This window comes from Drosophila serrata, unplaced genomic scaffold (assembly GCF_035046125.1).
Source record: "Drosophila serrata isolate PLE 108 unplaced genomic scaffold, ASM3504612v1 contig_359, whole genome shotgun sequence".
Classification (NCBI taxonomy): domain Eukaryota; kingdom Metazoa; phylum Arthropoda; class Insecta; order Diptera; family Drosophilidae; genus Drosophila; species Drosophila serrata.
The window spans coordinates 1329688-1356180 of NW_028257257.1; the positions used below are offsets into that span (position 1 = coordinate 1329688).

The 26493-nt window shown below is 39.4% G+C and overlaps 1 protein-coding gene across 3 annotated transcripts; it reads left to right on the plus strand.

Moving 5' to 3' along the window:
• simj (transcriptional repressor p66-beta simjang) lies at nucleotides 1–26383 on the plus strand. Of its 3 annotated transcripts, none has more exons than XM_086838778.1 (9): nucleotides 1–749; nucleotides 21254–22150; nucleotides 22215–22548; nucleotides 23602–23712; nucleotides 23775–23876; nucleotides 23948–24146; nucleotides 24241–25209; nucleotides 25271–25372; nucleotides 25441–26383. In XM_086838778.1, exons 2-9 carry the CDS (start codon nucleotides 21294–21296, stop codon nucleotides 25623–25625), a joined length of 2859 nt encoding a protein of 952 aa, XP_086694904.1. In that variant the 5' UTR covers nucleotides 1–749; nucleotides 21254–21293; the 3' UTR covers nucleotides 25626–26383. The 3 variants fall into 3 exon arrangements, with proteins under 3 accessions (XP_086694904.1, XP_020809529.2, XP_086694905.1); XM_020953870.2 differs by having other exon boundaries at nucleotides 3–749; nucleotides 23626–23712; XM_086838779.1 differs by lacking the exons at nucleotides 1–749; nucleotides 21254–22150; nucleotides 22215–22548 and adding an exon at nucleotides 23390–23511 and having other exon boundaries at nucleotides 23626–23712.
• The last annotated feature ends 110 nt before the right edge of the window (nucleotides 26384–26493 follow it).

Below are 26493 nucleotides of genomic sequence, written 5' to 3' on the forward strand. Positions count from 1 at the left end.
ACATCTCATTCGTTTTCTCTCTCTCGGATCGTACGGACGTGCTTCGCGCCAGTGTCAGTGTGCGTGTTAGTGCGGTGAAAATTGCAATTAATTTTCGAGACTTCGAGTGATTGCATCTTGATTCGAAGATTCGAGGGATCCCAGCGCGTGGTATTTATTTACTAAACAAATCCTGGAATAAGAAGTTATGCCGCCGCAACACACGAGTGAATTACAATAAGCTGCGTGTGTGTGTATGTCTGTGCGTGTGTGTGTGTCCCCCTCTCTCTCTATCTGTCGGACACACTCTCGCTTCGAAATAGTAAACAAATTGCGATTAAAGTTGAGAAAAAGGCAAAAATAAAGTTCACAAGGCGTGCAATATATTCAAATATAAAAGGAATACATTTACGTATTTACAATCGGGTCTTTAGTGCGTGGAAAACAAAATCGTTTGGAAAGCCGCCGAAAGCAGCGGCATCGACGTCAGCAGAGCGCGCGGTGCAAGTGTATTGGTGTGACGCACATACAGGCGATAAATAAGCGTATAATATATAAATATATATATACGAAAGCATAAGTGCATGTGTTGTATATAAATAAGCGAAGCATAATTTAGCGCAAATCGGAAAAGTGAAATCGAAATAGTTAATCTTTTGTGCATGCGAAATTCGGAAAATCGACAAGGAGTTCGCAGCGGCAGAAGCAGCACGGCAGTGGCAGAGGCGCCGATTAACGGATTTCCATACCTTTTTCTTCTCTCCACGCGGGTAAGTTTTTTATCTCCGTCTCGTTTCGCTCATCTTCTTAGCGTTTTTGTTGCCCCAAAACAGTGCTAAAATTTTCATTACGACAAAAGGGGAAAAAAGAAAAATTCAATATGTATGCGAGAGCAGCTCCATCTCTATCTCCATCTCTTTCCTCCCGTCTCGTCGCCCTCTCCATCTCGTTCCCTCGCCATCACCCGCTCGCTCACTATCCAATTTAACCTCAACCGGTCTGCTGCTGCGGCGTCTCGTATGCATGTCGTCCATCTGTGTGTGTGTGTGTCCGCGTGTGCGTCTGTATGCACACCGGGGGAAAGTTAAATAGAAGCAAACAATACCTATAAATGTATCTGCAATTTGAACTTGAAATTGTTTAAGGCTGTGAAATAGGAAAAGTGTTCTTATAATAATTATCTAGCTGACTGTTTGATTATTGTTACAAATAAACCCTTAAAATAGTATCCCTAAATGGAATCATTTGTCACCTTTAATAACTGATCTTGGACAACATTATTTGAAACAGATCAACAGCCGATCGAAAGCAATAATTAAAATGCTTTTTATTTAATATTCAAACTTGCTTTAAATTACAAAAAGAATATTTTCCTTTGCTAAGTAAATAAATTCTTAGCCCTAATGCACCGCTCTCGACTGTTTTGTATGCATACATTTGTGTGTTTGTGCGCGCTTGTCATTCGGCTCGTTAAAAATGCTCTGCCAGCGTCGCAGCCAACGTTGGCGGCTTCTTCTTTAACTCTCGCGCATTATTTCGCAAAGCTCAAAAGCCTGCTGCTGCTGCTTGGTTTTGTTGTTGTTCTTGTTGCTTCTTTTCTTTCTTCTATATTGACAATTTTTACAGCCTTTATTTGTTGTTGTTGCTTTTGTTGTGACGCCATGCTTAGGCGCTTGTTTCAGCTGCTACTTTTTTCTTCTTCATGTTCTTCTTGTTGGATTGTCGGTTGACTGGGTTGCCACGGTTTTTGTTTTTCCTCTTTTTTTTACTGAGGGGTTGTCGCGTTTGTTCCGTTATCTATACACACACACATTTTGCTGCGGTTATGAATGAGTTGTGGCTGGTTTTAATATGCTAAGTGTGTTAATGAACTTTCCCTGCCCAAACATAAGTTTGATTTTGATTGCTTTTTTTCACTAATTACCTTTACGCACTTTTTTCGCTTTGCAACACTTGTTAATTTTTTGAGAATGACCCCACACACACTCGCACTTAGTACAGCTACATATACAGTAAACACTTGTTATAGTGAGTTTGTAAGGAATTCTAGGACTCATTATTTAGATTGCAATTCTTACAGAAGCCATTTACATATCATTGAAATAAAAGAAAAACATAGATATTCTAAGAACAATTTAAAATTAAATGATTTAATGTAAATGGTAGGGGGTTTTCTTTTACGGATTTCACTTTATGTGTACTGCACTTGTTCGTTCGCTCTCTCTCTTACTCTCTCCCAGGCGGCTCTCTTTTTTCGGTGGGGTGGGGGCCCGCCCCCCTTCCTCTCTCTCACACTATCTCCCTCTCCCCACTGTTACGCATTTTGGCAAAGTTGCATGTTCCAAAATACAAGCACACACACACACACATGCATAAACCACCTTGCTGAAGAGCGAGCTCTTTTCCACTCGGTCTCTCTCTTTCTCACTTGCACGCACTAAAACCCGGCTCGTCGTTAGTTTTAAACTTATTTTGGCATTCTTTATGTGCGCTGCATTCTCGACGTCTCGTTTCGTTTCGTTTCGTTTTGCCTCCTCTCAGCACGTCTCCTCTCAACTCTGTACTGTACGCTCTCTTTTTTTGGTCTCGATTTCACGACCCAGACCCGCATTTCTAGCTGCCAAAGCTTATAGTTGTTGTAGTTATCGTTATTGTTGTTGTAATTGTGCCTCTGAGTTATTGAGCTTTGGTGTTTGTTGTTGTAAAATTGTTGAACTAGTAGTTGTTGGGGTATTAGTTAGAGTTTGAGATGCATTACCAAGGAAATGAGTTGAATTTGTTGATAATTATGGGTATTATATTCCTTAAATTAGTCGGGTTACATAGATCTTTACTTTACTTCTGATTATCCTTATTAAATGTTTATCTAATACCATAACTTTGGTATGCAATCAATTTATATTTTAAGACAAAAGTTATAAAGTGAAGGAAAATTCCACGATTTGTTGTTTGCATTAAGGTTACATATGTATATGTTTATTGATTATATTATATATTATTTTAGTTAAGTAAATAAAGTGATATAATACAATCCATTTGGAAGTAGAATGCCCGGTTCTAGATTTATCGCTGCCTTTGTTGCTGTGTGAGCTCCATATAGACACTTATACAGGCATAAGTTTTACCTGCTTTTGCAGGTGAGTTTGTAGGTGTGTGTGTGTGTGTGTGTTTGTGTATTTTCGATAGCCGAAATTCTCTTTTCGTCTTTTCGTGCGTTTTTGTTTGTGCAAGTGGAGCAACAAAAAGTCGACAGCAACGTTATTGGTGTGTTGCATGCGTAAAAGCAGCGCATATGGTTGGGTCTCCCTCTATCTCTTTCTCTCCCTCTGCCTCTCTTCTACAGCTCCTCTTATGTATCCCCCCTCCCCTTCATTATTGTGCCCCTTTCCACAATGCGTTGTTATCGATATCCCTTTATAACCCAAATTTTGATGAGCTTAAGTCAAAGGGGTCAAAAGTTCAAGAGGAGATTACACTGTATCCATAAAAGATACTTTAAATTTAAAATTAAATTTTATACTTAGGAATGTAAATCATAAATGTTTAAATAGGAAACGATTTAAAGGGATTCTAATGTCGAAACTGAATAGTTTTATATATGAATTTGAAGTGCAGTTACTTTTACTAGATTTAAAAGAATTGAATATCAAATTTTGTTTCTTTAACAAACATTTATAAACATTTTCCCCCAAAACAAAATAATCTCTACACTATAGTGGCTTCGATCCCAGATGACAATTGGAATGGGTTGTAGTTCTGGGTGGTAATCCCCCCTGATTTTCAGTTTTGGGGGGGGGGGAGCATCTGGTGGACTGTTTCTGCCAATTCCGTATTCAATCCATGGGCCTTCCTCACATATTGCAGTTGTTTTCTATTTCGTTTGCTGCACAAATGCGAATTGTTGAAATCACACTTACATATAGCACTACAGTGCACTCACTAGCAACTACTAACCCCCTCCCTCCTTCAAACCCCCCTCTTTCGTTCCACCCATGCAATCCTATGTACAGCTTACAAGCCGAAATGCAGTTTAAAGCGCAACTAAAACTAAACAGAGCTTTCCACTCCAAGTGGGTGGCTCTGAAAAGGGGGAGGTGCAATGCTGTGCTGTATATGTACACACTGTTTTCGTTTTGCCATGTATGTATGGTAAGGGGGGGGGGGGGAGGGGGACGGTGTGGAGAGGAGTGTAGTGAAGGGGAGTGAAGTGGATTTTATATCAAAAGTACAGTCGCTTATTGCTTTTGTTGCTGTTGCTGCTGCAGCTGTATTTCATAGTTGGTAGGTGTAGTATATATGCACATAGGTACATAAATTGCATGTTCATGCTTCAATAGTTGCATGCAGCAGCAGCAGCAACAGCACCAGCGTCCGCAGCATTGTTGTTTCTGCATAGAGAGGGGGGAAAGAGGGTACTCTGCAGTACCTATATAAGCCCAAGCCGATGCACCAAAACTAAACTCTCTGTTGACAACTAGGCACAACAAAACAAAAGCCCACCAGCAAATAGCAAAGCGCAGCCGATGAACAATGAATCAAAGTAGCTGCCAGCATATTCAAGTGCGATATACTGATGGCGATAACGATAACAGCAGATTTTGAAAATATCGAAAGTCTTGGTCGTGGTTCTGTTGTCAGTGGGTTAAGGTATTTAAACGATTTTAAAGATTTGGGATTTTTAGTAGGGTAACTTTACAATATAATCTAGCCTTAGAGCCTTAAATACGAGAGCAAAGTTAAGCAAATAATAAAAGAAACACTGACATGTCTGTATCTTTAGCGCTTTTTCTTGAAGGGTTAAGAGCATCACTCTTAAAGTATACAAAACAATATAAATGAGATCAATTTAAAGCAAAACTAAATAAATAAGTTCAAAAACTAACCTTCCAACCACTTCTTAAGCAATTAATATAAAGAACAATCCATCTTTAAGTTGCTTTAAAATGAACATCGCGCCTTTTTTTTTTTTCAGATAAACAATTTATTTTCCACATTTTTCACAAGTCAAAGGATTCTATTGAACTTACCCCGGGCGACTTAAAAAAAATGGGCAAAAAACTAAAAGAAAAAGGGTCAAAGAGGCAAAAACCTGTTCAGCCAAAGGAATTCGTTTATTGTTTGGTTCTTTCATTTTTTTTCTCCAAACTTTCCACCTCTGCGCGTTTTACTTCCCACTTGCCTCCTCCTTTTTTTCAGGAAATTCTCCTGTCTTTTCTGTTGTTTTTATATACATATATATATATATATATATATATATATATTTACGGATATATATTTTTTATGGCTCCCTTTTGGATTGAGGGGGAGGTGACTGTGTTGGGTTTTAACTTTGGCTTCGCTGGGCTCTGAAAAAATCGATTAAGCAAGGCAAGAAGGCCACGCAACTTTAATTTAAAGCAAAGGCTTCGTACTTTAGCATTATCAATTAGTTTGCATGTCCACAACTAAATTAAAAATGTCACGAAAAAAAGTATATAGTTGGTTGAAAAATGAACTTATTGATTTTGTAATGAGCCCTGGCTCCCTCTGGTTCTGTCATTTTCCGAGGGGGGCGAACAGTAGTATTTCCCGTGGAAGGGGTTGGGTGTGTGTTGGGGGGGGGACCTTTTTTCCCCCGTAAGCTTCCGCTTATGTATAAAACTTTTTCGGCAGTAAAAGAAGAAGAAAGCCAACTATGGCAATATGAGAATTCTGCTGCTGCTGCTGTTGCTGTTGCTGCTGCAATGTGGAGGGGGTGGGGATAGGTGGTGGGGGTAGGGGTATGGTAGGGGGTGGAGCGGGCGAAAAGAGAGGATCCACAGTCAGCCTGCCAGCGTTGTTTGTGTATCGGGTGGCGTTAGTTGAAATGCAGACGTTTTGCATTGTTGTTGTGGGTGGTCCTTTTTCGAGGGTGGCGGCCCAAGGGGGTGGCTCAGGGGATGGTTTTTGGGTGGCTCCGGGTGGCTGTGGGCTGTGGGCTGTGGCAACGCCAACGATGACGACGACGACGATGGCGGTGGCGGTGGCGGCGGCGGCGGCTCTGTGGCTGTAAAATGCCCCGAAACTGTACAGCTGTGCATGCACATGTACATAAAAGAGAGCTGGGCGGCGTGTCGGAGAGACAGAGAGAGTGAGTGTGAGAGAGAGCAAGCGAGGAGCATGCAAAAACAGATACATATACAAAACAGGGGCGCAATTGGTATGGGGGTTGGGTGGTCCTAGGTCCTGACAAGGCAGGACAGGGCTGGGCAGGGGGAGATTGAGCCGGGGTCGGGTCTCTGGCCTGGTCTGGTCGGTAGCTTCCTTCCTCGCATAGTTCAAGTATGCATATAATATCCGGGCTCGTCGGTCCCCGAAAACGAACAACAACAGCAGCTGGAGCTGGAGCTGGAGCTGGAGATGGAGCTGGAGCTGGAGCTGGAGCTGGAGCAGAATCAGAAACATCAGCCTCAACCCAACTTTGACCCTCCACCCCAAAGCCCCATCAAAGGCCTACGCAACACAGCTGCGGTCGAAATAATAGCAAATGTCATCATTTTGATTTGCAATCTCAGCAGGAAATGTATCTCCTTTAACTAACAACGGAGTAAGAAAGGGTTTTGAAGTAGATGAAACCCACTAAAAAGTATTTTAGATACAATATCTTAAGTTGAATTGAGAGACTTTAAAGAAGGTAATAGTTTAAGATACTATCAGAAAATATTGTTATTTTAATAACAGAAATAGTTTCATCTATAAATCTTCCTTTTTGTTGTATTATTTTGTTAGAAACTGTACCACAGGGGTGTAGTTAGTGCAGCAGAAAGAGGGGACGAGGTGTGTGTGTGTGTGTAAGAGACCCCGAGATGTGGTCTGTTCGATGTGCTTGAGTGGATTTCCTGCCGCCTTTCCGTGGGTGGTGCTGTGTGGAGTCGAGTGGCACAAATGTGTCGCTTTTGCCCAGGACTCGGTTTAAGCCATCTTCCTGGGAATAGTTGCGTAATCTAGGCGATGATATGCCTATGCCATTGTATATCACTGAACTTCCTGCAGGTCGAAGTGAAAATGTGGTTTATATCCCCCACCCCACCTGCACGATAACATATGCATATACATATATATATATATTTATATGCAAATTTTCCCCCCAAAATTGTAATGCCGAAAATCTGAATTTGTTGATGCAACTCCTCTCGTATGTGTGTGTGTGTGTGTGTGCATTTGCAACATATGATGGCTGCTAAACCTCGAACGGGAAATTAGTTTTAGCCACACATAGTTGACCCTCCGTCCGTCGCTCTACCATTAATATTACGCAATTTTAATGAAAATTCCAAGCGACGGCAATGGCAATTAGCGCAAATATAATCCATTGCAGTGAGACAGAGAGAAAGCTATTTAGGGGAAGGAATAGGTTGGAATACGGGCTCCTGGCTTTGGGCACCTCAAAATTCAATATTCAATATTGGAGTCTGTGTGTTTTCGGCCTATTATTAATGGGAACCGGCTTAGATTTCCTACCCAAAATCGAACTATAAATTGCAGGCGCAACTGTACACACATACCAACCGCCCACACCTGCTAAATGCAAACTGGTGAGTAATCCTAAGCCGTGACCGAGGGATTGTGAGGGGGGTTGGAGTGAGCGGTTGAGGTTGCCAGCATAGTGGGTGGTAGGGGGTTGTTTTGGGTGTATTTTCGGTGGGGTTTTTAGTGAGCTGCGAGTGGGCGCTGGGAAGGGGGCGGGGGTTGGGGCAGCAGGTCGCCACTTCGATTTTGCGCGTTTGGCAATTATGTGGACATGTGTCTTGTGATGCCTCCTATGTATATCCCCAAATATATATATAATATATCTATGTATTTATATACAGTTGAACTTTTCCCAGTTCCGAAAGCTAAGTTTTAAAAGAAAAATTAATAAGGAAGAAGTGTTTCACTAAAATTTAGGTTGTGAATGAATATAAAAAGTATTTGATTAATAATAGATTTCATACCCCCATATATTTAGCATTATAAAGCTTAGGAAACTTCAGTTTTTAACTCAAAGGAAGTTTAATTTGTATTTCTAATCATTTAATTGGTTAATATTTCAACAAATTCTTAATATTCTTACAATAGTTTTCCATTTGTTCTGTTAAAAAGAAACCCCTACAAAAGTTATGAAACTTATTGATGCAAATTGGTATGAATCTCTGGAAAACGTGACAGGATTTGAAGTTTCCATTTAGTTTCCCAGCTATGGAAGTTGGACTGTATATATATATATTTTTTTTTTGTATATGTGGATTTATATTTTCTGTGAGCTTGCAGAGGTAGCGACGACATCTCCGCTCCCTACTCCACATAGCAAAAAACCCCACCTAACCCCACCTTGGTTTTTCGGTCATAGTTTTGTGCCACCAGAAAACACGCCCAAAAACCCCAACAGAAAAACAACAACAACAACAGTCTGCAAGGGGGTGAACCATCCCCAACCCCACCCAGTTATATCACCCCCCACTACCCCACGCCACTGAAGAGTTGCCTGCATAAAATATTTCTAGATACACATTTTTGTGTTAGGGCAGAAAAGCAAAAGAAGAAGCAGGCAAAAAAAAAGTTACCCAACACACGCACACACACACAGGCAGACAGGCCAAGGGTGGGGTGGGGTTGGGGGTGGTGCTGTGTTGCTATGTGGGTGTAACCCCCAGAGCAGGGGGCATCATCACCCCCAGACTCAAAGGCTATGGAGGCTTTCCGTTACCATTCTCTACTTAAGTTTAAAGCCAACTTTAAAGGTTGGCATCAAAGTTTTACCAACCAGAGCAGCAGCAGCAGCAGCCACCGACCCTCTCCTCCGCCTTTCTTCTGGATTTTCCCCGGGAAAACCGCATTAAGTGAAGTAACTTGTCGAATCTGTTCGTTCGTTCGTTCGTACTGCGTCTTGTTGTTAGCCGAAGGGGGTTGTATTATGTGCATAGAAACTGTAGAAACAACTTCTAGAGTTCCCTTCGCGTTAATGTAAACATTCTTTTCACCCCCTTGCATCATCATATTTTTCATAATATGTCTGTGTAACCCTTTAAAATCCCATTGTTTAGAAATTATGCTAAATTCGGGTTAATAAGCTGCTTTTTACCAATAAGTATTTAATTGGTAACACAAAAGCGTACAAGAATTCATTAGAATTAAAGCTTATAAGTTAGAAATTATAAAAGGAAAGCAGCTTTAATTATACTTTAGCTTATTAGTTAGTTATTATACATATTACTTTATAATATAATCTTTAGAGAAACATTAATGAGAAAATTATACAAATATAATTCCATTTGATAGATTGCATTTATGCTTCTTAGTTCTCATTGTAATAATTCTATTATATTATTCAAAATAAAATAACTAACTCATAAAATCATAACCTCAGCTTGTTATTCGTTTTTCTTTTGAATTAAAAAAAATATATAGTTAGGGATTCAAATTATAATGTAAATTTTTTATAATGACAATTCTTTCTATGATGAAAACAAATAGGAATGATAACCAACATGTCTTAGTCGTTAAGCTTAACTTAAAAAAAGGAACACTTATTTGTTTTTCTTGGGTTTTCCGTGTGTCTCTCGCATTCCATTTTCGGTGGTGGAAATTTGTCTGAAAAGTGCGTGGCAGTTGCAGGTGGAAGGGGGGGATAAGGTGGGCGGTGATTAAAAAAAACAGGGCGGGTCTGTGGAAAACAACACCCAGCAAAGCAGCACATCTGCTTATGACAAGAAGCCAGTCAATTCAGGGAAACTCACTTTCCTTACATCCGGTTACCAGGAATTTACTTATTATTTAAGCGTTATATAAACAAATATGTTTTTGCTATAGATTTCATATTGGTTTAAAGGGGTTTTTGTTATACTTTGTTTATGGCAAACATATATAGTGTGTGTGTTTGTGTATTGCCAAACTTTTCCTTTGTTTGGCACATTTTGATACCGATTATTTCGTTTCTCCTTTTTTTCTCCTTTTTATAATGCCTTTTTTATATTTCTTGACTTTTCGGCTATTTTGTGGTTCTTTAATTGCCTGATTAGCTGTCCACCGACGGACTATATACACATACATACCTATATAGATACAGATACTATATATGCCTTATGTGCCATGTACAGCACAAGACCAGAACCCAAAAACGGCGGAATACACGAGAGTTTCGTGTGCATATACAAACAAACAAACATTCCATGACCACCTCTGGGTCTCTTATATAGTATGTTTGTATGTATATAAGGCCTGTGCTCTCTCCCTCTTTTACTCTCTGGTCTGTCTGTCTGTCGCCTTCTCTCTTCGATTCCACCTCTATATCTCCGATTCTTCTGCTCACATTCTCCTCATCTTCTCCTTCCTTTTATTTTATTTTATTTTTTTCAAAATCTTTGGGGTCGCCGCCGCTGCTGCGCTTCAGAAATTATAATTTATGCACAATCAATGTGTAAAACATATTATTTAATGGTCAATTTTTAAGCACAATTCCATAAAACAAACATTTTTAACATATCTGTGAAGATTTACTATGATAACATGTTATTATTATGAATAGAAATTGTTCAATGTTTATAAAAATGCAAGATTTCTTATTGTTTTGGTATCATTTATAATTGTTAATTAATATCAATATTATTATAAAGATATTTCACTACCAAAACCCTATGGAAAAAATGTTGAAATAATAATTATTTTGCGGGGATTAAAATATGTTCAACATTAACTTTTTATTACCATTATCATCTTTTTTTCGATTCCTGAATTAATGCTGTATTGTTTATTTATAGTTGGACATGAAAAAAATGTTCTTTAATTTGTTGGCCTGCAGTTTTTTCTCTGCTATTTAAATGAGCAGCTGTGTGTCAGCTGCCTCTTGGCCCCTCAATTTCATTTAGTTTGTGTTTTTGCGTTTTTTTTTTTTTTTTTGGTAATACTCTCTCATTTGAACATTTGCTTTTAGCCGCTTGAGGCAATTGACCGTTTAAATGACTTTTATGCAGCGCTGCCTCTCCTCGATTGTGTTTCTTTTTTTGTTTTCGAAATCGTATCTTTGCTCGCTGTGGAATTTAACTCTCAAAAAGCTAAACCCCAATTTGGCAATCTTGATGCCTATTAGCTTTTATTTTTTTGTATTATCTGCATAATTCCAACACTAATCTTTTCTTTGCCTTAAAACATAAACTCTTATTGTCGGTTTCTGTGGGATTTAATTGTTAGCTAACCAATTATTAAAATTTAACCACAATTTAAAGGCCTTCGTAAAATGCAATTAAATGTCTTGATTAAATACAATGCCTGTATGTTTATAATTATTTTTAATATTTTCTGACTTTTATATTTCAATGTTAAATGTGTGCCTATCTACTCAAGTTTGATGTAAGGGAAATTTACCAAGTAAAGATCTTTTGTATCTGCCTATTTATGTATCTAATAGATACCATCTATCAATGTTAAATGTGTGCCTATTTACTCAAGTTTGATGTCAGGGAAATTTACCAAGTAAAGATCTTTTATATCTGCCTATTTATGTATCTAATAGATACCATCTATATACCTAAAGTTATAATTGTTTAGATTATTGTCTAGTTACTGGACTAGTTAAAATTTTCTAAGTAAAATAACTCAAAACTTAAAACGGAAAATGCGAAACTCGATTTTAAAATTCAAATGCTAATCACATATATGTTTTTTAATTAAAGATATGATCATGAACTTAATTGCGCATTAATGAATATATAGAAATGCCTTCCATCGACTTGCATCGATTTCCTTTACTTTTCTGCTGATTTTCATGGTCAACTCTTGCTGACTAATTATTTAATGAGCGAATATTTAATTGTTGAAAGAAAAGTGTCAAGTAGATCTTGTTGTTTCTCAAGAAAAAATAAATAAATAAATATAAAAATAAAGGCAAAAAAAAAGTGGCAAAGCTGCTTTTTTGTTGTTGCCGTTTTCTTCTTTTGGCTTACCTTTTTTTTTACCTGTTTATTTTCTCGCTCGCACGCACACCCCGGCTAGTACATATGCTTGTATGTATACATACTTATTATGTATGTATATATAAATATATATATGTATATGTATAGAGAGAGAGAGCAGAGCGCTCACACAAAGACAAATGCAGAAAACACGCGCGCGAGCTCGTTACACGTCATTAAGTGCAAAAATAAGAACAAGCGCATAAAAAAACACAAAAACCAAACAACAGAAGATGTATAAAAAAAGAAGGAATTGTGCCGTACATAGACATTGGACTAATACTAGTTTTAGTGCTAGACGCTAGTATATGTATTAGTTGCAGTTGCAGCATCACTTAACTCTCGTTACCGTTAGCCGCTCGCTCTGTGCATCCAGCACCGATTTCTCTTTTTTTGTTTTTTGTTTTTCTCGACGAGTTCACAGACCTTGAAGAGTTTGCTTTTCTCTCTGCCAAAGAACGCAAATAAATAATATAATTGTTTACAGCAATTTAACTATACCAATTATACATATATTCACTATTTAATCTAGTAGTTTCTACAATTAATTTCCAAGAAATCTTAAGTCATACGTTTCTCCAAAGAAACTTTTGCAGAGTAATTTCTAAATCAAAATCAGTGACTATTTCACAATATTATGTAGAAAGCTTTGTCTTATTTCCACATTTATAACAAAGATAAGACTTATATACTAATCTAATATTTAATTTGTTTAATTTAGTTAGACCATTAGGTTGATTATCGTACATCTTTAGATCATTAAGAGGAAAATCTGTGAATCAGCCGAAACAACAGACAAATTGAAAGTATTACGTACTCTCTCAGACCCTAAATACATATGGCTTATATACTCGACCCAACTTGTCTTGTGTGTCTGTGTGTGTGTGTGTTGTGCGAGAGTGTGTATTGTGTAAGTGTCGCCTGCTTATCAGCGCTAGAGAGCTAGGGAAAAAAATGTTTTCTCTTTTTCCATTTGTTGTTCTTGTTGTTTTTGCTAACATTTATTTTTATACATCGTGCACATATGCACAGAGAAATGTACAATACTCTTCACTATGTACTTTACCCGATTTTCATGCTATGCAAATCACTGATCCAAAGGTCTCAATTTTCCCCAAAAATAATAATATAAATCCAACAACTTTTTATCGAGCGTTTCCTGGAACGAGGAAGGGGGAAAAGTCTCCCTCCCCAGGAAGTGACGTGGCCCAGATGTAATTATGTATGCCGTGTTTGAGTAAATAATCAAACAGTGTTCGTTCGCTAAAAAACTCAAAGGGGTTGATTGTCATGGCTGTTTCTAATCGGGGAAATAATACATAAGAAATATGAAAGCAGATATAGCAAATCTTTAGGTGGTACAAAGTTATTTACATTTATAATTAGGAGGTTTTGGCAATGTATCTTTGAAATGAAAACAGCGAATTTCGACAGGTTAACATTATTTAAAAACCAAGTTATAATAACAGTAAGCTGATTTCAAACATTTTGTTATATATGATATGTATTGTTTTTAATAACAAAAGATACATTAAAAAAAATCAATAAAATACATAAGGCGACACTGCCTCTATTCTTTATAGCACTGTATAGATTTATAGGTATAGAGGTATAGTTATGTATATACCCCATTATATAGATTCACAGATAGATTACATACCCCTGGTATATATACCCTTCAAAAAGCCATGCCACCGAGCATGCAGTTTGCAGGTGAAAAGCGCGTGCTAAGATACAATTACATTCTAATAGGTGTACATAGAAAAAACATCATTTGCATATTTACATGAGCTTCTATGTATATAGTAAATATATAGTATGTATATATATATATATATTTTTTTTTTGTATAAACTCATGGTGGTTAGTTCAAGGCTAAAGTTTATTACTGCACTGACCGAACTTGTGCGCGCTTTGGCAGCTTTGATAAGCCTATTTATAGATTGATATTTACTTAATTATACTAATGGCAAACGAAACTGAAATCTCACCGAGAAATTGAATGAATTTCACGAGTATTTCCCTTTTCATTGTATGTTTCTTTATTGTTTCTTTGTACTTATCATAGTTAAAAGGCAGTGGCGTTTTAGAAGGGGGTGAGTTAAGCTGGGAAATCTGTTTTGTACGATGATTTGAGGGTTAAATGAATTTATTTTGATAAAATATTTTAATATTTATTTACTTTTGATTTAATATTTTTATATTTACCATGTTTCATTAGATATTTAAACTGGGTAATTTTTATTACAAATTTTACATTATTTAAAGAACGATTTCTAATTAAACCTAAAAACCAAAGATGATTTTTACAAGAAAATAAATAAATTGTGTAGTTTTAACCCCTCTAAAAATGTTAATTAACCCGCCACTGATATAAAGGTTAAGTGCCTTAGTGTGTGTGTGTGTGCGTGTGAGCAAGTGAGAGAAAAGGTATCGGCTAACTGGTTTTTGTTATTTCTTTTTTTGGGCGCTGCTTTTACGCGTTACTTTTTGGGGTTATTCTTAACGCGTGCGAGCTTCTTCTTGTTTTTTTTTTGCCAGCTTTTTCTACTTCTCTCTCCCTCTCTCATTTCCATTTCCATGCAGCATTCAATCTTTGTTTTGCCAACCACAAAACAAAAAAAAAGAAAAGAAGGTAAAGCACGCTGCCTAAAAATAGCCAAAATAAAAAGCATAGCGACTCTGCCAACTTGGACGTCGACGTCAACTGCGACGCGTTGGTAATTTGCTTGATTAAGTGGAATTTTTCCAAAGCATCGAAATGCAGGCGTCAATTGCTTTTTGGTGGCACGAAAAGCAAAACAAAAGCAGCTGAGAAAAAATTCAACCAGGAAACCAGAAAGAGTTAAGCATGCTGAAAATTTAAAAATGTGCCAAATGCAAAGGCAAATGCAAAATGCGTAATGATGTACGCTGCTACGCTACATGGGCGGCGGAATTGTAATAAATAGATCGGTTGCCTTTTCGCTGGCCGTTTATTTCCCAGCCAAACAGTCAACGGCCACCGAGTGCCCATAAAATATATAATGTTGACAGTCGGGGGTGAGATAATAGCACCTGCCTTATACCGGATAAAGGGTTGTGGTCTCCACAAAATGAAGGAAATAATTCTTTAAAGTTATCAATGAGAAAATAATTGTTCTTGGTATATTAAATTGCAAATATATATATATAAAAATAATATACACATTTTACCAAGAAACTAAATCTATTAAAAATACATTTACCTCCCTATTCATTTACTTAATAATCCCCCTAATTAGTATTTATCCCTAATCTATTGACCTCAATTGTAACCACACACACACACACACAAGCTCCCATCAAAAGCGAAGGTAAGATGGGAGAAGGAAGGCAGGGGGGCCGCATGGTTGGATAGGCAAAAGCAGAGACGGTGACGCCGACGTTGACCGAGACAGCGACGCTGGCAGAGTCGGTCGGTCGTTTGGCTTTATGTACAACTTGAACCCATTGCCTATGTGCTGCGGGTGTGTGTGTGTTTGTATTCCACACTCACACACACACACACTGAGGCATGGCTGGGACTTATGTACAAAAACAACAATAAACAGCAAAGACGCAGCAGCAGCAGCAGCAACCAGAAGAAGAAGAAGAAGCAGAAGAGGAAAAAGAGGAAGGGGAAAGGTGGGCCCAATTGCAATTTCGCCATGTATCGAATCAAGTGATATATACATATGTAATCCCCCTCCCCCCTCCTCATTCGCTATATATGTTTATATATATATAACCTGCGCAAATGTGCAAAATTTGCAAATTGACAATATGGAAATTGTTTAAGTTTTCGGCCTCTGTCAGTTTATTAACCTCGAAACACTTGACACGGCTTTAATTTCATTAATCAACTTTTTGTTTAATATTACATTTATATAATTATCAATATAAATGTTTCACACGAAACCTTATCCGTAGTTAGTTTTCTAACTGATCAAACTTTAAAAACTTTAATTGCTTGTCGCTAAATTTGAAAAATGAAACAGCAAACATCTTTATACATGCTTAATTATATCATTATATTCTTTATATAGTTTAAATCAAGATAAGATTTCTTTAAATTATGTAGATTATTATAATTTAAAAACCTTTACTGGAACTTTTCCTGGAAAATAAAATGTAAAGGTTATCAATTACAACATAACGAGCATGGGAATGGGTGTTTTATCTTTAATTGTGACTCAAAATCTCATCTAATAATACACCCGCTTAAAAAGCTTATCGCGTTAAAACAATAAAATGATTTTATTTCTTTTTAAAGTAATCTCCAGAGAGAGAGAGAGAGAGAGAGAGGCAACATACAAAGCATTAAATGATGCTTTGGCATCGGCTTCATCGCTTCGTCCTCTTATTTCTTCTCATTTTCTGTGCTGTATTTTTTTTTTGCGGCCTCCACAGTAAACAAAACCAGTTTGAAAGTCATTAATTTTTAGCTTGTCTTTGCATTGTTGCTATTGCTCCTTATGTATTTTGTATTTAGTGTTTATTTAGTTGGCAACACTGGTCAAGAGCACGAAAAACAGCTGTGCAGCAAGCCAGGTATCCCCACCCGCGATTTAATGTATATATGTATTTTTTTTTTTCTCAGCAGGGCCATAAAAAACAGTTTCGGAATATATATAGTATGTATACCTTTGGTGATAAGCAAAATACAAATCGGAATAAGTCAGGAATCTGTTCTGTTCTGTTCCCAAAAGCTCACACACTCGTTTGTCGCAATCGTTATACAGTGCACGCAATTAATTTGTGCTTAATGTTCTAGTTAACCCATTTAGAACATTTTTGGTTTTTTTTATTTCGAGTTTGTTTGTTATTTGTTAGTTGTTTTGAGTGCTTGGCGAAATGCTCAATGCTGCTTATCGGTCGGTTATAAATAAACAAACGCTGCGAGAAAAAGCTACGAGATACAATGGGCCATGTAATTGAAGTGGTGTCAATGGTGGACAACAAATTGTATTTACTTTAAGTGTAATCAAATAACTTATGTTTTTTAAGTATTGAATTAAAATTACAATGAATTTTTGTTTGTTTTTATTGATAATTACTAATAGTTCCTCAAGTATCCTACGCGTTTTATCCAAAGTTTCCAGGGTTCTTAACTGTTGTTATTGGAATTAAATGGGTAAAGTAAGACTTTAGACTCTATTTATTTGTGTAAAAGAACATGCTATATATATATCTAAAATAATTTAATCTTGTCAGCTGACTACTTTCCAACATTTTCGCGAAATTGTTCGCACATTAAATACAATTCGATAGTTTTGCCATTAGTTTACGATGACATCACTTTCGGGCTGCAGTTTTAGAATGTTTTGTTGGGACTGCAATTGGAATTGGATGGATGGATGGGGATTGTGTTTTGTGTGTTTCGAGCACCCCCCTTGCACCCTTCTCCTTGCCACCCAATTGTGATTCCAAATCCCAGCATGGATGAGTAAATATGTACGAAGGTCGGTCGCCAAGCCCCACTCCCGCCCATCACCCCTTGTCAGCCATGCCACGCCACCTCCGCCCATGTACAACAAGTCGTGCTCTCTCACTTGCTCTCTCTCTCTCTCTCGCTCGCTCTCTGAAATATCCACTTCACTCCACCTCCACCCCCCTTCAATACGCTTATGTACAATGGCATAAGATATAAGATATGCGCATTTCTTATAAATGCCGAACTGAAACGTAGCGAGAAATATGTTTGTCGACCCCCCCCCCCCCCCGTGTTTGTTTGTTTGTTTATTTGCTAAGCTGCCACTTGGTTTTTATCATAATTCTTTTCTTTATTTTTGTTTTTCTTTAATATCTTGATGGGTTTTAATAACGAGCAAGGTGTATTTAAATTAAAGGTGTCTCGGGATGGGGTTCTTAAAATCTTGACTAATATAATTAGAGGTTTACATTTTTCATACAAGAATCGTTTATAAATAAAATTTTGTTATCTATCAAATTTTAAAGTTATTTATTCAATTTATTCTCCTAGGCTTTTAGTAAAATATATATTATGAGGCAGTGGGTGGGTCCCAAGAATGCATCTAAGAGTTAAAAAATTATTATCTTTACCAGAAACAAGATTAAAGGCATGTGTTTTTTATGATTTGTTTTAAATTTGTTAATTTTAAGTAATGTTTAAGGATGAGAGATTTCGTTGGAGATTATGGGCGCATTATGCTTCTGAAAGGTTGATAACCAAACTAATATGCAAATCGATTTGCTGATGGAGTTGAGGGGGGAAGGGGGCAGTGGGTGGTACTGTGGGTGGCAGACCCCAAAAAAGGCGTCTCTCCTCTGCTCCTCTGCTCTCCACTCTTTGATGTCGTCTCGCGTGTGTGCGACATGCTCTCTCTTCGGCCGTCTTGCTGCTCTGGCTCTCGCTCTCTCCCGCCGTCGTAGCCGCTATTGCTGCTGCTTCCGCCGCCGCTGCCGCCTCTCTCTCTGTCTTACTTTCCCGTGCCCGCTCTCTGGCTCTCTCTCACCGCAGCCACACTCAAACACATTTTGCTTGCTTTGCTGTTGCTCTTCGCTTTTGTTTGTGTTGTTGTTTTTGTTGTTGTTGTTGCTGCTGCTGCTGCTGCTCGCCGCCGCTATGTACACAACTGTACTTTTGATTTAACCTTATTTCTTTTGCTTTTTTTTTTTTTTTTAATTTTCTGCGTCGTCGTCATAGCCTCTAAGTTTTTCGTTACCCCCACTCTCCCTCTCTCTCGTGCATCTGCTGCTTTCGTTACTTAAGTGACCGCATGACAAGTCTCCCCCAATGGCATCTTTCGTTACTCAAGGTAATGCATTTGCATTGTACCTATTTCGGGTGACCAATGGCCCTTAAACTTGAACTTGGGCATAAAATGACCCACAAACATACACTCATTCATATGTATATAAATCGCACAATGCAAAATCGCTAATTGAAACTCATTTAGCGCGCTATTAAGCACAATTATAGTCACACACAAAATGCCAAACGTCGCAACAAATCGATAAAAGTATCTGCCTTTTTTTTCTCACAGAGATTCCACGCGAGGCGAGTATAAGGGTTAATGGGTGAGGGGGATGGTGGGTGGGTGAATGTTAAGCGGCATCATCACGCATAATGCTCGCCAGCATTAAAAAGCATCTATAAAAGTTTAAAAATGTTTGCATTAATTTAATAAGAAAAAGCTGAAAATCATCAAAGCACACACACAGACTGCGGGCATTAACGCGCACACAAGCGCGCTTACACACAGGCCAACAAATTAAAGACACAGTGGGGCAGAATATGAAGATGGATTGGTGAAATTTCTCATTGTCAGACTAATGAAGAATAAATGTATCAACTAATAAATAATTCATATTTAATATAATAATTAATATTCAAAATTAATTAAAGAGTAAAAAAATATAAGATTGCGTAAAATCATATTTCATTATGGATTTATATAGTCCCAACTGTAGGCTAAAATTAATTTCGAAATAAATATTTTTTCAAAATACCATTGACTTTCGACCACTGTAACGCCACTTGATCTTATCATCGCCCACTATCACCGTTCACATTCCCATATTCCTGCTGTGTGTCACACACATATCGCTCGCACACCCCGCGAAGGCGAAATTAGCCGCCGATCCGACCCACTGTGCTCTGATAGCGGCGGGCAGCGCAATCTGATGACGACACAAGTGTCGAAAGTAACGAGACTCCGTCGACAGCCGCTAAAAGAGAGTGGCGGCGGTGGAGCTGGTTGGAGCGGCGGGGGGCAGACGGAGAAAGAGGAGCAGATGGAGGAGAAGAAAAAATAAAGCAAAACGAACGAGTAAGCGTGCTCACACGCTTATGTGTGAGTGCGTGGTCGCGTGTGTGTGTGTGTTTCTGCTAACTTTCAAAGCAAGTTAATTTATGGCAGCAACAACGCGGAGTTGTTGTGTTATTATTACTACGTTTATTTTTTTGCTGCCCCAGCTTTTGTGTAATTATGCTATTTGATTCGCTCTTCTTCTGTAAAAAACTAGATTCTTCAAGTGGCGAAGTTCAGTCTGGCCAGAGTTGCCACCTGTTTGTGTGATGGAGGAGGGGGCTGCATTTATTTATCATCTCTTAATTGTGACGGTTATGACTGCCGCTTGTTAAAATGTATTTTTATTGACTGTTTGTCTGTTGTTGGTGTGCCTCCAGCAGCAGGTGAATGTTTGTTGCCATTGCTGTGTGTGTTGTTTGCGGCCGTTTGTTGTTTGTGTTTTATATACTACTGCAGCACTAAAGTTGCTTGAAAAGTTTATTCACCTCTCGCTCTCACGTGTCAGGTAGCTGTTGTTCGCCCGTGTATGTGTTAGTCTGTGTTTCTGCTTGTGTGCGCTTTGGCCAGGTTCGTGTCTCTGCTAGTTATTCTACTACTAAATACAGTGAAGCAGGCCTACGAAGAATTTCATATTTTAATATTAACATTATAGGATTTTTATGTAAATTAAATTTAGTTTACCTAATTTTTTATTTTCGCAATTTTTTTTTTGAATATACTTTTATAATTATATTTTTTATGTATCCAAGTCTCACTGTATTACACGTTTCGCCCCATTCCACCTAGAGCTTGCTTTTCATGTAAATTTTTTTTTGCACAGCCACAAAACCAGCGGTTTTGCATGCAAAAAAAATTTGTTAAATCGAAAACGTGACTTGCTTCGTGGATTTGCCTGTGGAAGAGATGTCCAAGTCCGAAATTCAAATCCACAGCTAAATCGAAAGAAATTTCTTGCTCCTCCCCTTCCCATATCTCTGGCGATCAAATCAGAGTTGATTTTCGTTGATTTAGTGCTGCTTTCTCCTCTCGAGAGGCTATCGTTTTCCTCCTCAACAAGGTCGTCGTGGTGTCGCCTTAATAAATTGAAATCAGGATATATTTATTATGTCGCAGCACGGACAAAAAAGGGGAGCAGGAATCGAGACATTCGCACTGCGTTTAAAAAAAAAAGGTGCTGCAGACACAGATACTACCCCTAGAGTTTGGACGGACTTCCGCTTTCAAAAGGAACATAAAAACGACAAAAAGAAGAACAAAATAAATACATATATATTTCGAAGAGGAAACCCAATTTCAACCCTTGGTGAAACACGAATGCCACACACTGCCACGCCCCCTTAAGCCCTATCCGGAGTCTGATTACGGGGGAACAAAAAATGACAGCTTTTTGTTTGCTTAAAGGACCTTTTTTTTTTACTAATTGCAAAGGTGCCTTGAACTTTTTTACCTTTTAATAATAAAACCTTAAAGAAACTTATCTCTCTCTATATATATATGATAATTAGTCATTAAAAATAGTTTATTAATCAAGTTATCCCTCTCTTATCCTTGCAGTTGACCAACATACGGAATCACGACGACGCGACGAGCGAAAATGGCCAAAATGGAGGTCGACGACGTGGTCGACTTGAGTTTAGGCTCCGGCCGTGACCCGGCGTTAACCATAACGCCGGCTCCGTCACCGGCAGCGCTGAGCAATCGGGATCTCCGAGCGCTGACGGCCAATAATGCTGGCCTCACCATAACGCCAGCACCAACGCCGGCGACCAATAATGGCACCAATGCTACCACCAATAGCACCACAACCAGCAGCAGCAGCAACTCCACCAGCAACACAGCAAACAGCAGCAACAGCAGTAACAGCAACTCCACCAGCAACACGAATAGCAATAATGCCAGTGAAGGTGGCACAGGAACTGGCGGCGCCTCGGGAGGAGGCGGCGGTGGCAGCAGTGTCGGCGGAGGTGGTCAGGATGAGAACAAGGTGCAAAGGAGAGTCCTGCGACCACGAACCGAACCCAAATCCTATGCCGAGGCTCCCGATATTGTGTTATTGCCCGCCCGGACCAATGGACGTCAGCAGAATGGAAACATTGATTCCGAGACGGATGACGAGGAGATGCCGCCCTATGTGCCCATCAAGGAGCTGAGTCACGCCGAGCTCAAGGAGCGGGAGAAGAGCCTGAGGAAGCTGCGACAGGATTTGCGTAATGAGGAGACCAAGCTGATGCTCCTCAAGAAGCTCAAGCAGTCGCAGCAGGTGATGAAGGAGAACCTTGTGGTGACGCCCACCAGTGTATCGCCCAATAATCCTCTGGCTGCGATACCCGCTGCTCTCACCTCGAAGGGATCGCTTAGTGTCACGCCCACGTCGGCGGTGCCGCTGCCCGCCCACAGCAAGGGCAGCAGGAGCAGTCTGGGCGGCAGTGGAGGAGCCGCTGTGAGCATCAGGTAAGGAACTTAAATATCTAAGAGTATTATTCAGTATATTAATTCTTAATTTATTTAATTGCAGCGCCACAAACAGTCGAACGGGCAGCTCAAGCACAGCGTCGGCGGCTGCCTCAGCCATTGCAGCGGCAGCTGCTGCATTGAGCGGCCATCAGCAGCGCGGCAGCAATTCGGGCGGCTCCTCTGGTCTTGGGAGCAACTCGCTTCTGCCACCGCCAAGGGCATCGCTGCCGCCGGGCGCCACTTTGGCCGCCGGCACAACCATCACGCCCGCCACATCCGCCTCGCATCGCTCCAGCGCATTGCCGCCGCGCACTAACCTGCCGAATCTCACCATCACGCCCTCGGTGACCATAACGCCCACCTCGGCGCCGCCCTCCAGTCTGAAAGCACGCAATGTGAGTTATTGTAATGTAATCGTTGCCGTAAGCGCCGAGTTTTTCTCTCTCACCTTTATTTTATGTCAATTGAGCACCACCAGTACACCAATTCACCAACCACCAATTTACAAAACAATTACAAAAACACAGTCCTTGGAGACACACCAAATCACACAAGAAACAAAAACTCACGCTTAGCAACACATATTAAATTAACTAACTAACTAATTAAATTATGTGTTTAGGGTGCAAGAACTATAAGAAAGTCAAGGGATTATAGTTTGGAATTTTACTTTGTTATAAAATTAATAAATATAGTTGACATTTGAGCTATTAAATATGTTTTATAGTCTAATGAAATGGTTTCTTTAAATTTGTAAAGTAAAAATATGATAACAAAAATCAAAAATTTGAAAATAATTAAATTAAAAATTTGTTTATATAATATAATCTATATATGCTGTTAAGTATATGTTAAAATATTGATTAATGTAACGAAGTTCATGTCGTATTAATATTGTAACAGTTTATTTGGTACAATTTATATAAATTAAAGCCTGCAGAATTGTATAGCATACCTTTTTGTATGTTTTTAAATCAATAGAGATTTCTCTGTATACTGTAATTCACATAATGTTCCTAATTTGTATATTTTATTAACATCTTTAGGATTCTGTCTTATTGAATATATTTTAAACTTGTTCAGTTATCTTTTATAGTTCTTGCTTGCTGATAACATATAGAAAATAACATTTACAACACTCCACCCTTAACACATTCCACTAATAACTATATGAACACTTATTAACACCTGTCAATTCAGCCGAAGTCGGCCTCTGTCTGGGAATATATAAACATATTTCAAATAAAGCAAAAAAAAAAAAAAAAACCGAGGAGGCTTCGAGCAAGTGGCACTACTAAATATTCCATCATTTCTTGCATTCATTCAAAACATTGAATAAAATCAGCCAACGACTAAACGTAACTTTGCCTCTCTCTGCTATTTCGTATTTGTATTTGCTATTCCTAATATAAAAAAAAAAACAAAAAACAATTCGTTGAAACATGCAGCCTAATATTTCGGATAATTCGAAGGTACCTGGGACCATAAGCAATTCTGTTTCCATCACACCGGCGCCACCACTGTCCCAACAGCATCAGAATCAGCTCAACGAGCTGAAGGTGAGTCTAATAATTACCCTAATTGTTTTCAATTAAAATAATTAAATATTTTATTACCATAGAACGATCGCTCTACGCCAAGAGAAGACGCCCAGACACCCGCTCAAAGACAGGCGGCAGCTAAGATGGCACTGCGAAAGCAGCTGGAAAAGACGCTGCTGCAGGTAAGAGTAGAAACACATGTAAATAATTTAATAAATAATAATTATTATTATATTTTTAAATCCCTGTTAAGATTCCCCCACCAAAGCCACCACCGCCAGAGATGCACTTCATTCCCAATCCCAGCAACACGGACTTTGTATATCTTCTGGGCCTGGAGACTGTGGTCGATTATCTGACCGTCAACAAGAAGGCCAATGCCGTGGCTGCTCCCTTCCGGTGTGCCCAGTGCAAGATTGACTTTACACCTGTGTGGAAATGGGAAAAGCAGAGTAAGTAAGGGGAGACAAGCCTCCCTATCAATTTAGTCACCTAATGCCTTGATATTAAACAATAATTATAATGCTTTCCCTATCCCTTCCGTAGCCAACAAGGATCCCAAGGTGATCTGCGAGCAGTGCGTCACCTCCAATGTTAAGAAGGCCCTGAAGGCGGAGCACACCAATCGACTGAAACAGGCGTTTGTGAAGGCCCTCCAGCAGGAGCAGGAAATCGAGCAGCGCTTGGCCAGCCAGAGCAGTCCCTCGCCGGTGGACAATCATGGTTCGAGTGGCGGCAGCAACAACAACAACAACAGCAGCAACAATTCGCTATCCGTGTCCGCTGTAAGCAGCTCCAATTCCTCGTCGTCGCATATGCAAAGGGAACGGGAACAATTGCAGGCGACGCATGCTTCGGCTGCTGCCGCATTGGTTAATCTGCCGCCGTCGGTGACGGTTATACCCACCAAATGCCAGACACCAACGCCAGCCACACCGCGTCCAACGCCTCCGCCACCGCAGAGTCAACCCACACCGCCGCCATCGTCGGGCACATCGCGATCTTCGCGAGCGGCAGCAACCGCCGCCGCTGCTGCCATTGCTGCCCAGCAGGCGGGTATCCTTAGTCCCGGGCCAACGGCAGCGCATCATCACGAGGCGGCCTCATCGTCTCGTTCCTCCCGCAACGACCGCCACGATCATCACCACCAGTCGCAGCAGCAGCAGCAACGCGATCAGCGGGAACGGGATCAGCAGACGCAACAGCAGCAGCAGCAGGCGCAGAGCTATGACAAGTACTCGGCAGCCACGCTGGCGGCGGCTGCTCATCTCAGTGCCCTCGGCGGCATGGGCGGCCTCAACCTCAACAGCCTGGCCAGTCTGGGCAATCTCGGCAATCTGGGTAACCTTAGCCAGCTGGGCAATCTGGCGGCCTTGGGCGGCCTGGGCAACTTTGGTGGTGGAGCCAGCTCGGCCTCGAACAATGCAGCGGCGGCGGCTGCCTCGGGATTGGGTAATTCCTCGCCAGCGGCCACGGCGGCAGCCATGCAGGCGTTCCAGCAGCAGCTATTTAGAGGTGAGTTTACTTAATTTGTGTATTTATGTTTATATATTTTAATAATTTATTATTTTATTAGCTTTGGGACAAGGTCTTGGTGCCAATCCCCAGCATATGATGCAGTTTGCTCCGCTTTTGTACTCTTATCAGGTCGCCATGGCGCAGGCGGCCCAAGTGGCTGGTGAGATATACCTTAATCATACATGTTCCCAAGACATTTACTCATGTAACTCTCTCACTTTTATGCAGCCTTCAACAACAACAACAAGAAGAGTAGCTCCTCCTCGGGATCGTCCAAGAACTCGAGCAGCGCCAGCAGCATGGCGGACGTGCAGCGGGCGGCGGAGCTGCAACGCCAATATCTGCTGGAGATGATTCCTCCACAGCAGCAGAGCGGCGCCAGTGGCAGTCGCCAGAACAACTGGAAGGCCTAAAAGGTCAAACTAAACAATAAATAAACCCATAAACGTTAAACATAAGCAGCAGCAGCAGCAGCAGCAACAACAAAACCACACATAACTAATTTTATGGTTTTCTTGATTAGTTAATTTTATAATTTAAAAGAAACAAAACCAACAAACAATAACGAAAAACAAAAGAATAAACACAAAAGAGCAAGAAAGAAGGTGGAAAAAAACATCAAATATACACGTAATTAATCTAATTATGCTATTTGTAAACAATAATTATACAATTAATTATACAAGAATGAAAGAAACAGTAATTGTTGGTAGTTTTTTCCTTTACGTTTCGATTATTTTGTCAGCAGACAAGACGCATATAAATAGCAGATGATAAATGAATGCCACGTTTTTACGCTCTCCTAGTAATTGAATATTAAATATGTCTTAATATATTGAGAAATCCCTAGTTAGTAAGCCAAGATTTGCCCCGTTTTTCTAGGGGCGTACAAAAGTAACAACAACAAATACCACATTTACACACAGCAAACATTTTGTAATTGTTAAAACACACACACATCTTATGGGTTGATGATCCTCTCCGTTCAGCCACCAAAATTTTGTCGTACAATTCTATTTAGTTTTTATAATAGCATCGTGACTAAAAACCTATATAATTATAAATATATAAATAATAATACTATATTTTTTAATCAATTTTAAGCATACGCATTAGTATTTAGTTGTAAACAAATTTTTTAGGGTATATAAAATAAATTGCAGAAAACAAATTACACAAATTCTTGCATACATATTGCCAGCCTACACAACAGTTTATATAGCCTAATTGTCATTCTGGCATATGATCTTACATTCTACATTCAAATTGTGAAAGCATGTG

Bases quoted from the DNA above. Each gene is read 5' to 3' on its own strand.
- simj (XM_086838778.1), top strand. From the start codon at position 21,294: ATGGCCAAAATGGAGGTCGACGACGTGGTCGACTTGAGTTTAGGCTCC. The intron at 22,549-23,601 runs GTGAGTTATTGT...TGAAACATGCAG, and splicing joins CCAGTCTGAAAGCACGCAAT to CCTAATATTTCGGATAATTC. The intron at 23,713-23,774 runs GTGAGTCTAATA...TTATTACCATAG, and splicing joins ATCAGCTCAACGAGCTGAAG to AACGATCGCTCTACGCCAAG.